Here is a 13,155-nt window from a genome sequence, read left to right on the forward strand (position 1 = left end):
ATCTTAGCAAAGGAATAGAACACAGTCATTGTTTATGAGAGAGCATAAGTATCATTATTTACACAAAGTAGTCTTTTTCGGTGTCAGCGTCATCACTAGTATCAGATGAAGTTTCACAGATCAGTCATGGGTGCAACAACACAAAGTGTTTCTTACTTCCTTTATTGCTGTGTCTTGTCCTTCTCCAGAGTGTTAATGCAATAGCCAATCAGTTTGTATGGAGTGTGTAGACAGAGTCAAATCCTGTTGTGTGTGTTGTGCAATTGCACACAGCAATTTGTTTTGGTAACAGGATAACTTCTCAGAGGTCAGAAACTTTATCATGATGAGAGATGGGTTTACTGTCTGATTTAAGAAAATTTCTGTGTTTTCACAGAGCTCCAAAATCACGTGTTACACTAAAGGCGTATCTGGAATCAACCCAAACGGTGACAGTTTTGTCTTCAGCCAATTTGCAAGCCTCAGTGAGTGCAACCAGTTCTGCTGCTTGTGCAGAGAGATGAGATGGCAGAGGATCGGAGTGGAGAACATCATACTCTGTGCAAACTGCATAGCCCACACAAGGAGCACCAGTATCAGGGTCTCTGGAAGCAGATCCATCTGTGAAAAGCACACAATCAGGGTAAGTCAAAGGTGTCTCCTGAAGGTCAGGTCTCGGTGTGCACACCTGCTGGAGAGAAGCAACACAATTGTGGGGTTCACTATCTTCAGGAGTGGATTCAGAATAGTGCATTGTTTAACTGTGATGTTAGGCATGTCTAAGAGGACGGTGTGGTATCGTAACCAGCAAGCAGCTGATAGATGAGATGTTTTTTTGTTCAAGCAAGATTAAAGAGACAGAATTAGGAACTATAAGCACAAGATCAGAATATCGTACGATGTCTCTAGAGGCCAGCACAGACTTTTCAGCGGCTGCCACTCGGTCAGATTTAGCAGAAAAGTAAGCGACTGGTCGTAGTTTTCCACCATGGTTTTGTAGCAGTACAGATACCATGAACCTGTCTTTTTCATCCACATCCTGAACAAATGGTTGAGTAGGGTCTGAAAGAACCAAAGTTGGAGCTGTTGAACTTCCCCAAAGCACAACATTTTATTGATGCTTGTACATGCATTCATCATCACATCATTGGTGCACTTGTTAACATGCGGAAACACACAATTAGGCATAGCAATACTCCTCAAAACCTCTTGTGGTTTTGAACACCTACGCCTGAATAGGAGCACAGAGCAAATGTGACAAAATTGTTCTTCGTACATGACAATACTTGGAAACACGTGGTTAGAAGTCTGTGCACCTGTTATAAGGCACAGCAAATGCAAACCATAAATGGAAAATGTAAAAGAGGTTAAATATGATACATAAAAAGATAAATGAATATAAAGAAATAAATATAAATGATCCAATGATTATATGGGTTAAATGATATAGAATAAATAACAAAGATAAATGAGATTAATAATAGATGAAAATATATTTTCTCCAACAGGAGCAGTCTGCAAAGCGAGCTTTAAATTTACAAAGGCTGCCTCTGCGTCAGGAGTCCAATGAATGTGATGTGAATGAGGGCACTCAACGGTGCTTCGAGGACAGCATAATTGGGAATAAATTTCTACAATATGAACACATTCCGAAGAAATACGTTAATTGTCGCTTTGTGAGCCGCCTTGGAATGGTCTGGATAGCTTCAACTCTTTTAGGTATGAGCGATTTCCCAGCTGCTGTGATAACATGTCCAAGGAAAGTAACTTCTTGCTGGACAAACTGAAGTTTGGACAAGCTAGCTTTGTGCCCTTGAGCAGCTAAATGTTTCAAAAAAGACCTTTTTGGGACTGCAGACAAGGATATCATCCTCGTACAGCAACAAAGCGCTTCCTGCAGTAAGTGAAAGGTGTTCAAGATGTTGTTTTCTTGCAGTGACCTGCGGATAAAGAGTAGGAGCACTGTGACACTATGATGGTGGCTTTTTCACGGGTGCAGAGTTGTTGTCTGTTCTACCTCCAACCTTAGTCATCTCTTTTTGTAATTGTTTTCTTTCCCTACTTTCAGCTTCATCTTTCCATTGTTGCCAGCATTTCCTATGTTTTTCCACATCCTCTAAATCCTTTGTTTTCACTGTGCTTTCCCATTTTCATTATGTGTTTGCATTTTGTCAGTTTATTACCCAAATTATGAATTTGCTTTATTTTTAATGAACCACCTTCTGGAAACCCATATTGTTTTGTCCACACAGAAAGACAACTGATGCTGTCATCTCCATACTTTCCCCTCATGATATCAACAATGGGACCCTCTGGCTCCAAGTCGGGTTTAAATTCACTGTTGCCAATGACAGCACCATGCGTCGTTGTATGGTCACAGACGTCTACGTGAGAGTTTGATGCCCAATTATAGTGCTCACTGACTAACACTAATATTAGTGCCCAATTATAGTGTCCAATGACTAACACTAATATCAGTGCGCAATTATAGTGTTCACTGATTAACACTTTCCCATGGACATATGAGGAGGAAAAATGTTAACGACTCACCAGGGTTTATTTTAGTGAAATTTTGAGTTCACAGGATCTGTCAGAAAATTGCAGTGTCCTGCGAGAGTGTAGTTCTGAATCTCTCTCTGTGTGCCTCCCTTAATATCGCCATTGTTGCTAAGGAGTCAAAATGTAACACTGAAAAGTGTAACATAGATTTGATACTTTCATGCTGAATGCCAAGTTTCATAACACATCGAACAAATAACACTACTTATTGGATTATATGAATATATATAAATATGAATATATATAAATTCTATTGCAACAGAAAATACTTTTAAATACATAGAAATTTTCATTACAGAGCCACAAGAGCCCACCCAAAAGAGTTGAATCTGTGAAAAGAGCTGGACATTCCATCACTGTTGTGAACGGTAGAATATTCTGTATGTCACCAAAACCATCCATTAATGCAAGCAATGTACTCTGATTTCTGTTGGTAATTTGTAAATAGGGAACCAGAGAGAAGAGAGCATCATTTATTGGTCAAAAAACATGGTCTTGCAAATGTTCTTAAAGTTACAGGTAACATTGCCGATACATTTAAAAAAGCCATGTCTGGCCTCAAATTGCATTGACCAAAACTGGACAAACCATCCCAACTGTAGGATTGCACTAAGTGATGCTTTGGATGAAAATGCAAACTCAGTACAACTCAAGGAAAAAAGAGTGAGGATCTTCAATTATGACAGCCAAGTAAACTGCAGCTTCTGGTGTGACAGATGACGAGAAAATCTTCTTAGGCAACAACCTAAAACAACACCATGCTTGAGAAGACTGATGCATCGCTCCTTTAGAATTGTATTTGTCATGTTTATATATATATATATATATATATATATATATATATATATATATATATATATATATATATATATATATATATATATATATATTGCGCTTTGCGGTGCCCAATAAGCAGTTGAACTGCAAGGGTTTGTGACATTTTTTTACAATTTTAATTAGTTATTTACAACAATGAACAGATAAAAATGTTTTGTTTGTGAAGAGTTATTGATTTGTGTGATCAGTAGTTTGGCTGAGAAACAGCCTGGGGACACAAGCTGCCTCTGTCTGCTGGTTCTAGTGGATATGGCTCTGTGACATGTGCAGGATGAAGGTGCAGGGTGTGTGGGGTCAGCAGTGACACTGGCAGCCTATTTAGTGTCCAGGCTTCAGATGATTTACACACCATTTCTGGTGAGGAAAACACCTCTAGTCAATAGGCAGGGAAAATAGGCGAGTATAGTGAGGATGATTGAGGTTCAGTGAGAATTTCACCAGGACGACCTCATTTAAACCAATGAGCAAACCAGCATAGAATAGAAGTGTATTTGTTTTGTTCAATAGTCTGTCATTATATAATAAACTGAATATAATATATTTAGATGTAACTTGTATAAAGTATTAAGTAATAGGAAGAGCTTAGCTCACAAATGAAAAATGTATTCTTTAGTTAGTTTGTGTGGCTCTTAAAAGAGCCGTTTCATTGATCACAGCTGATCCAGGTTTACTTTGCCTTCCCTGCGGGTTTCTCGGTCTTCTTGGGCAGCAGCACCGCCTGAATGTTGGGCAGGACGCCGCCCTGGGCGATGGTGACTCCACCCAGTAGTTTATTGAGCTCCTCGTCGTTGCGGACAGCTAGCTGCAAGTGGCGGGGAATGATCCTGGTCTTCTTGTTGTCACGGGCAGCGTTTCCAGCCAACTCCAGGATCTCAGCAGTCAGATACTCTAGAACAGCCGCCAGGTAGACCGGAGCTCCGGCACCGACGCGCTCCGCATAGTTTCCTTTTCGCAGCAGCCTGTGAACACGACCCACGGGGAACTGGAGTCCAGCTCTAGACGAACGGGTCTTAGCCTTAGCTCTGGCTTTTCCTCCAGTTTTTCCGCGGCCAGACATTTTGAAAAACTTTGTTGCGTGCTCGTCCAAGAATGAATGCCTCCAACAGCCGGAACCCTCCTTTATATGTCCGTCAGAGCGGGACGTGTCCTGCCTCACCAACCAGTGAAGAGGCTCAGCAGAGGGCGGCCGCTCTGCGTGTTGACGGACTTTTTTTAAAGACTTTCCTCCAATTGGTGGTGGAGGTTCAGGCGGGACTCGCTCCTCCAGGCGGAGCCGAGCTAAGGAAGGTGCCGTCCGCCAATCAGGAGCCGCAGCGTCACTCGTCCTCATTCGATCCCACAGTTTAAGAGTGGCAGTTCTTTCAGTGCTTTACCAGTTATCCGTAAACGGTGACATAGAAGCGAAATGGCCCGTACCAAACAAACTGCGCGTAAGTCCACTGGAGGCAAAGCGCCCAGGAAGCAGCTGGCAACCAAGGCTGCCCGTAAGAGCGCGCCAGCCACTGGCGGCGTCAAGAAGCCTCATCGCTACAGGCCCGGTACCGTGGCTCTCCGAGAGATCCGTCGCTACCAGAAATCCACCGAGCTGCTGATCCGTAAACTGCCCTTCCAGCGCCTGGTCAGGGAGATCGCCCAGGATTTCAAGACCGACCTGCGCTTCCAGAGCTCTGCCGTCATGGCTCTGCAGGAGGCCAGCGAGGCTTATCTGGTCGGTCTGTTCGAGGACACCAACCTGTGCGCCATCCACGCCAAGAGGGTCACCATCATGCCCAAAGACATCCAGCTGGCCCGGCGCATCCGCGGGGAGAGGGCTTAAACTGTCTGCTCCATAACAAACACAAAGGCTCTTTTAAGAGCCGCTACATCAACTAAAGACTGTGACTGTACTCAACTTTCATTAATACAACTCACCTTTTAAATTTTAAAGTCAGTTTATCTATATCCATGTTTTCTTCCTATAGGCAGAGTAAACCAGTCGGATGTAGTGATCTCTCTGCTTTATTCATAAACCATATTTTTAAATTTTGTTTACACATTGTTGTAATGACATAATGAATGAAATAACTTCTTTAATTGAATGAGTCAAGTGCCAATATTTTGTCTTGAAACCTGTGGCCTGACTATATTTAGTTATAGCTAGTGATGACCAAATGAAGCTTTTTTGAAGCACTGAACCCTGTATTGAAAGGGGTTCTTTATTCAAAGCTTTTTCACACAATAGTAGTGAAAACTACTTAGTGAAATCGAGTGGCCAAATAAATCAATTGCTTTTGAGATGGTTATAAACACACAACGCACAAAATTATTTAATCAGGTTTTTATTTAGAAATATAATTTGTTCAACAGTACAAGGGCTAAGATTGTAAGTGCCGCAATACGTTACGTTACATAATAGTGACTCCTATGAAAAGTCACATAGTATGATGCTATAATGCGTTCATTCTTTTTTTCATAAAAGGTGACCTGTTTTTGCGTAATCTAATTTAAATTCATGAATAAATAAATTCATCCGGGGTCAGGTGGCTGCCGTTATACTTGTTGATGTCTGACAGAGAAATGGAATTACATTATAATATATTTTATATAATATATTTTTATAATAACCAGTCAGACTGAAAAGTGATCAATTGCTACTGCAGGTCATCGGTGCGGTGGATCAGGACAGACACCAGTTGAAGTGAACGGCAACAACTGCAAATTCCCTGTGCAGATGATCAACTGATTTGTTTATTTCTTCGAGTTTCGTCCTCTTTCTGCGGCTAGTGTAGGGAATTGAATGAAACATTTGTTTGTTATCTGTCTGGAGAATCAAGTCACCTTGGACTTTGCTCAGCTAAGAAAATACATTGTATTTCCCATTTAACTCCAAACTCAAACCCCCAAGAGCTAGAAGGACAAACATAGATAGTATTAAAAAATAAAAATCATGTTGGACTGTAAATGCTTTTTATCCAATAGTGTTAAGCTAGCTTAATCAATTACCACAGTTAGCGATGTAATTAAATACAAAATAGCTCAACGATGTTCATAATTTCCATAATAAGTGACGTTACTGCTTTTAATTAAAGTTTTAACCAAAATACCATCACCGTGTTCCTTTTACATTCTCATTGCCTCTCTTCTGCATGGGAAAAGTAAGCGTCATGTCATTGGTCAGCAGCTCTGGCCTCCTATTGGCTGGTGACTTTTGCTAGGAGTCACAAACTGGCTCAGCTGAATGTGACAAAAAGGGAGGGCACAAATAGGTTCAAGGGTTCAATGTAATATTAAATTAAAGGTTATCAATTAACCTAGGTGTGCAGATCAGTGTGTATGTAGGAACATTGTGTTCGCAGCAGGCAAGCCAGGAGAAGAGAAAGAGCGAGGAAAGGACTTTAGGGGGCTCCAAGAACCGAGAGCTAGGAGGAAAATTTGAGCCCAAGCGCTGAAAATTGAAAAACTACGCTCCTCATTAGAGATAGAGATCTTACCCCATAGAAGCCAGGTAGTTCTAGGCCGCCACGGCGTCTGGATTTATTAAGAGTTTTTAAACTAATTCGTTGTGGCTTGGTTTTCCACAAAAACTGTGAAATGAATGAGTCTAATGTCTTAAATCACACCTGGCCTGGCTGAGTTGGAATCATTGAGAATATGTAATTAATTTTTGGCAGGACCGTGTGTGTGTTGTGTGTGTGTGCTGTGCCTTGTTTGCCTTATTGTGACTCCCTTCAAGGACAACTGTCCTGATCTGTAAACATCTTGGTCGGCGCCACGGTCATACAACTACAAACATTCACTATACTGATGCAGATACCCATACTCCTGTATGATTGTATTGTTTTTATATTTTACTGATTGTTGTGACATCCAACAATGTACTTCCACATTTGTTGAAGTAGTTGTGATGTTGTAGTAATAGTGCTATGCCAGCAGAGAGAGTATCTTAAAAGTGAGTGGTAGGTGTGAGCTTCCAAGCTTCTGTTCTTCAGACGAAGAAGTCGGAGTTACCTCGGAAACAACCATCGGGAAGGAGAGGCAGATCACCAGACTGTCGCCTGCAGCTACAGCTGTGGGTCAGCGCACACCAGCTACAATCGGCCTGCCACCCTCAGTGGAGACTACCGCCAAGGAATTGGGGATCCAGTGTGGTCAGCCCCTGGATTTGGGACTGCTCCTGCAGGAGTATGTGGAAATCTTCGCAGCTCGGGATGAGGACTGCACCCAGACAGGACTGATCCAGCACCACATAGAGACGGGGGATGCAGCCCCCATCCGCCTACACCCCCTATAGACTACCTATGGCTAAGCAAAAGGCAGCAAAGGACTCTAGCTGGAGTATGGCAGCTAATGGATTGATTGAACCATTTGATATCCTATGCACTGCGGTGGCCATGTATGGAGTACGGACGCTTGATTGCGGACGCCCTGGATTATCTCGCTGGCTCTACCTGGTTCAGATCTTTAGACTTAAGAAGTGGGTAATGGCAGGTCGAGCTAGAGAGAGAGGCGCAAGCAAAAACAACATTCACCATAGGCCAGGGACTGTGGTAGTTTACCGTAATTACTAGCTACCTTTAAGCGCTTAATGCAATTGGTTCTCAAAGACATTCCCCGCAGCGCTGTGTGGTTGCATGCTCGGGACATTGACAGTGCACTGGAAAATCTGCGGGAAGTTCCCTATCATCAAACATATAACCTTTGTTCCGGGTCCACATTGAACAATTAAATACATACAAATACACAATAAATATTCAAATAAGAAATCCAAAGATGACATGACATTTATGTCAGTTAAATCACCAAAAGAGAACTTCGCTTTAAAAGCACCAAATATGGAGGACTAGGTGCCATGAACTTAGCAGCAAAGTTACTCATAACTTTTGTTAAAAATGTATATGTATTTATTTACATTAACTCCTCCTGGCTCGGAGACTGGCTGGCTGATGAGCGTGAAGCGACTCCCAGTCAGAGCTGTGGTCTCATGGACCTACTACGTAAAGACCAAGCAGTGTCCCATGATTCACTACTGTAGCGGATTCAAATTATTAATAGTTTCATATTAATGCAGAAACATTAATATACCTCGAAGTTGGGGCACCAGGTTTGTTTTAAAGCTGAAACCATGCTTGTATCAATCTAGCCAACGCCAGATGTCAATTCAATGAGTTATCAGTTATGAACAACAATAACAACTTTCTTGTGACAAAACCAAATCAGTCTCTTATGCCGTGAATTCTTGTCGCGGTTCAGTGATCTCTGCTTAAATCTGAAGAAGAATGCACACAAAACCAGATTCCTTTTAACGTTTTATTAATCTAATATATGAATAACTACTCATATAAATACTCAAGGGCGGCACGGTGGTGCGGTGGGTAGCACTGTCGCCTCACAGCAAGAAGGTTCTGGGTCGATTCCAGGAGGCGACCCTGGTGCCTTTCTGTGTGGAGTTTACACGTGTGGAGTTTGCACGGTCTCCCGTTTTCCGGCCTCCCACAGTGCATTAGGTTGATTGGACACCCTGTAGGTGTGAGTGTGTGTTACCCTGCCTCTCGCCCATAGTCAGCTGGGTTAGGCTCCAGCACCCCCGTGACCCCGCATTAGGGAATAAGCGGTTAAGAAAATGGATGGATGGAAATACTCAAATAAACAGAACAGGAAATGAGAGAAGATGATGATGAACAGTGAATGAATCAATGAGTGAAACTACAAAGAATGTGAATTGACTGAGTGTGTGATGGCTTTGATCAAGCGAAACTAACTAATCTAACTAGTTCTCTAACTAGTTCTCTAACTAGTTCAAAGTGGATTTGATGTTTTGATTTTGTTTTGTTGATGATTTTGATGATGATTTTAGCGCTTTGAGAAACACCAGACTTCTCAGATCACAGAGGATTAGTGATTAGGATTAGTGATGTTTGTCTTGCCTTAGTTTGGAGCTGTAGCCGCTGTGCAGCGTCTCCCGTTACCGGTTGGTTGAGCAGAGGTGCCCTCTCAGGTCCCGGTGCCACGGCCTCTGGGCCAGGAATCGTCGACCGCGGTAATGATGACGGCTCGGGTTCAGCGAAGTAACAGTCAGGCAGGCTGGACTTTTTCAAAGCGTCAACACTACTTAAACCAGCCAAAAAGGGAAACGGGCTGAAATCTAATTTAATTTGTTCGATCAAAAATAGCGAGTCGATTAAGGACTGGTTGTAATAGTTTTAGTTTCGCTGAGTTTCTTGTTGACTTTCTAACGTTACAAATTTTGTTGTTCGTTCGTGTTTCTTAGTTTAACTTAGGTTAAAAAAAGAAAAGATGAAAGAAGTTCTAACATAGAGGGAAATCCGATTCCACTAGGGTGTCACTGGTTTAAATATCCCTGAGGCAGTGGTCACTGCAGGGCGGAGAATTTAGTTCAACCAGTGGTGAAGAGTTCCACCTCTTTAGATCAGGAATCAAACTATTTGATTTGGATCGCTCCTAAATCTGGGATAACTAAGCTTTCCTCTTTTCATCAAGCTCAAAGTTCCATCACACCATGACACAATAAACATGTAATGATCACTTTGACACTCAAATAAGCAGAGAATTCAGAATGGTTAAACAGCAATATAGGCTTATACGTGGTCCCTTAAAACATGAAACAAATGTAATGTTATTCCTCATGACTGGTCTTGTCTTATGTAACAACCAGTAAACACTAAAACATACACGAATAATGAATGCAAGCAAAATCAAATTATAAATTACCTAATCTGGACATTACTAATTACACAATTGTTACACTTAAAAATGTAAAACAATAATGAAGATACCTAATTGTAGCTGGTGGACATAGTCTATGTGCATGTTGCACAGATTAAAAGAAGTAAAGAATGTGAGTATCTGTATTTCAACTTTGTGTCTACACACAAAGGAAAGCATGGTGATGAGTTGAAGTCCCTTTGTAACTTTAGGAATTTCTTGGCAAATCTGTAGATTAGGCATTGAACATCACACAGAAACCAATCTAATATCAAATGAAAATATTTTGTCCACAGAATACAATGACATCTGTTTCATGGAAGTTGAAAGCTCTGGTGCATCTGAACCAGAACTTGTATCCAAATGAAGTCTCTCGTTCTCTTGATGAGCACATTCCACATTTTATGGCTGGTGGTCCCATTTCTGCGAGAGGCAGCTTCTCAGTGATAAATGTGACAGCCTGTCCTTTTGGCATGATAAGCAGAGGTGGAATCCTGTGAGGTTTACAGGTAGATCAACAAAGTGGACTCATGGTTCTTTGATATGGACATTTGAGACGTTGGCACTAATTGGTGCCTGTTGTGATAGAAACCAGTCTCCTGTGGTGGAGAAAGATTCAGGGTCCCTTATATCTGGGGACTGGAGAGGACGTAGAGGCTCTTCAAAGGAGGGAGTTAAGTTCACATGTAGGTCAGGTTGTGTAACTGGGTTATATAATAATATATTGTTATAATTACACAAAATCTGGTCTTAGTACTGTATAATAATATTATGTTATATCAGTCATTACTTTTATATACATGTATGTCGATACTTTTAGGTCCTAGATTGGTTTTCGTTTAGTTTTGTTGATCAATACCTCTAGCTTGAAGTTGTACAAAGCAACCTAACTTCAGATATGTGTTTGTGTCCGGTACATTTAGTGGCAGGAAGGAAGAAATTTCTACCCTGGTGTGGGTCGTTTTTATTCCTGTTTGTCAGAATAAACTGGACGACCGTAAACCCCGGCTGTGAGTCGATCCTTAAAAACACTACACAACGCAGAAAGCGACCGGTCACATGTAGTCACAGTTCGACAATGAATAAAACCGTAATGAATAGTGATACAGTTATAAAATAGACACCTGTAGAATTAAGGAGAGTTTTCTTTGCACTGCTCATCCCATGGTAAAAGAGAAGCAAAGGAAGATGCTTCTAACCGCTGTACAAAATTATTCATTTAGTTATTGTAGGTGGATAAATAAAACTAAATCCTGCTTATATTTGTGTTTTTTTAACAGTTGGACTCTTCTGCCTTTCAGCGGCCATGTAGACGTTGATAAAAAAGTCAGCTGCACAGTCTGTATATTTCCCTGGCAACTACACCCGCCCACCGATCAGCTCAGCCAATCCCAGAACGGGGACCGCACATTAACATTTGCATATGATCTGTATAAGAATAGCAGCTCAAAGCGCATTAATTTATTTCCAAAACGTCTGCAAAGATGCCTGATCCAGCCAAGACTGCCCCCAAGAAGGGCTCCAAGAAAGCTGTAACCAAGACCGCCGCTAAGGGCGGCAAGAAGAAGAGGAAGACGCGCAAGGAGAGCTACGCCATCTACGTGTACAAGGTCCTGAAGCAGGTCCACCCTGACACCGGCATTTCCTCCAAGGCAATGAGCATCATGAACTCGTTCGTCAGCGACATCTTCGAGCGCATCGCCGGCGAAGCCTCCCGCCTGGCGCACTACAACAAGCGTTCCACCATCACCTCCAGGGAGATTCAGACCGCCGTCAGGCTGCTGCTTCCCGGGGAGCTGGCCAAGCACGCGGTCTCTGAGGGCACTAAGGCGGTGACCAAGTACACCAGCTCCAAGTAGATGCTGCTACGACCACCACAAAAACAAAGGCTCTTTTAAGAGCCACACACTCTGATCTGAAGCATTTTAGACCTGATGACAGCTGAGGCATACTGATTAGATCTGAAACCCAATCCACAACCGCCACATGCTTTCACTACATTGATGGGTCTGAATTCATGCTGAGCTGTTGGTAACCAAGAACAAAACCCTGCATAATCTGATTAGCTTTTTCTTTTTTGATTTCTAATACTTGTTTCTGGTAGTGATGTGAGAAGCTTCCTGAGGCACTGAACCGTTTGAGCCATCCATGGGAAGGCTCCGTCTACTGGCCCCCCCGGAAGGAGCCCCCAGATTCCTGGACGAGTGTGTATGACTAATGCAATAAAAACTGCAGAGCATCCCACTTGGAAGGGACGGAACCACTTCCCGGTAGCCCCGGTCCCTCCATCAGTAGGACGCCCCTTGCAGACCTAAGTTGATGAATGTGGAGAAATGTATTCGGGAAGCAGAGCACCAGGGTCCGCAGAGCCAGGTTCCCGACTGGCTCTGCTACCCATCCCACCAACCCCCCCCAACCCCCAGCCAGGAAAAGACAGCCGAGACCCAGGGACCGCAGTACTACTGCCCAGGCGCCACACACAGCACAGCCAGAGCAATCCTCACCCTTCTTTCACACTTACCCATTCTCTCGCTCAAGTATGCCCATGCTCGCCCTGTGTAGTGCTACACTCAAACGCACACACATACTCTTTGTGCATTGAGGGCCAACCGCCGCCCAGGGCCCAATGAAGGTTGTAGCCTGAGTAGTCCGCCAACCCCCCCTGCAACAGGCTCGAGCAGTCACCAGAGGGCGTCGGACCGCTAGGGCAGGCAGTGCCCCACCCGAGCAGGGGCAGCGCCCCAGGGGAGAGACACCCCTCCGGGCACAGGCAGGCACCCCCGGAGGGAGTCCCCTGGACGCAGGTCACCCAGGTCTCCACCCTCAGGTCCGCCCCCCGCACACCGGCGGGGAGGCCCGCCTCCGCTCCCCGGAGACAGGCACACGCCAACCCTCAAAATGGCCCTACTCCGGCACAGGACCGCCGGTCTCAGCAGCCACCACACCCCCACCGCAGGGCACCCATGCAGCCAGCCCAGAGTTCACCAGTCCCGTTGTACTGGTTTCTTAGGTAGGCAGTCACCCCCAACCACCAGTCACCCCACCACCACTGTGCCAGACATGACGCAGTACGCGAGC

General features: G+C 43.5%; 3 protein-coding genes across 3 annotated transcripts; 2 read left to right on the top strand and 1 right to left on the bottom strand.

Moving 5' to 3' along the window:
- Positions 1-3,848: 3,848 nt before the first annotated feature.
- Positions 3,849-4,530, bottom strand: LOC114844408 (histone H2A-like). The gene has a single exon (XM_029131768.3). It carries the CDS (start codon positions 4,430-4,432, stop codon positions 4,043-4,045), a length of 390 nt encoding a protein of 129 aa, XP_028987601.1. The 5' UTR covers positions 4,433-4,530; the 3' UTR covers positions 3,849-4,042.
- Positions 4,531-4,742: 212 nt separating this feature from the next.
- On the top strand, positions 4,743-5,650 carry LOC114844404 (histone H3). Its single transcript, XM_029131765.3, has one exon. It carries the CDS (start codon positions 4,781-4,783, stop codon positions 5,189-5,191), a length of 411 nt encoding a protein of 136 aa, XP_028987598.1. The 5' UTR covers positions 4,743-4,780; the 3' UTR covers positions 5,192-5,650.
- Positions 5,651-11,533: 5,883 nt separating this feature from the next.
- On the top strand, positions 11,534-12,247 carry LOC114844414 (histone H2B 1/2-like). The gene has a single exon (XM_029131775.3). It carries the CDS (start codon positions 11,562-11,564, stop codon positions 11,934-11,936), a length of 375 nt encoding a protein of 124 aa, XP_028987608.1. The 5' UTR covers positions 11,534-11,561; the 3' UTR covers positions 11,937-12,247.
- Positions 12,248-13,155: the final 908 nt, after the last annotated feature.

The sequence above is a fragment of the Betta splendens genome, chromosome 17, assembly GCF_900634795.4.
Source record: "Betta splendens chromosome 17, fBetSpl5.4, whole genome shotgun sequence".
Classification (NCBI taxonomy): domain Eukaryota; kingdom Metazoa; phylum Chordata; class Actinopteri; order Anabantiformes; family Osphronemidae; genus Betta; species Betta splendens.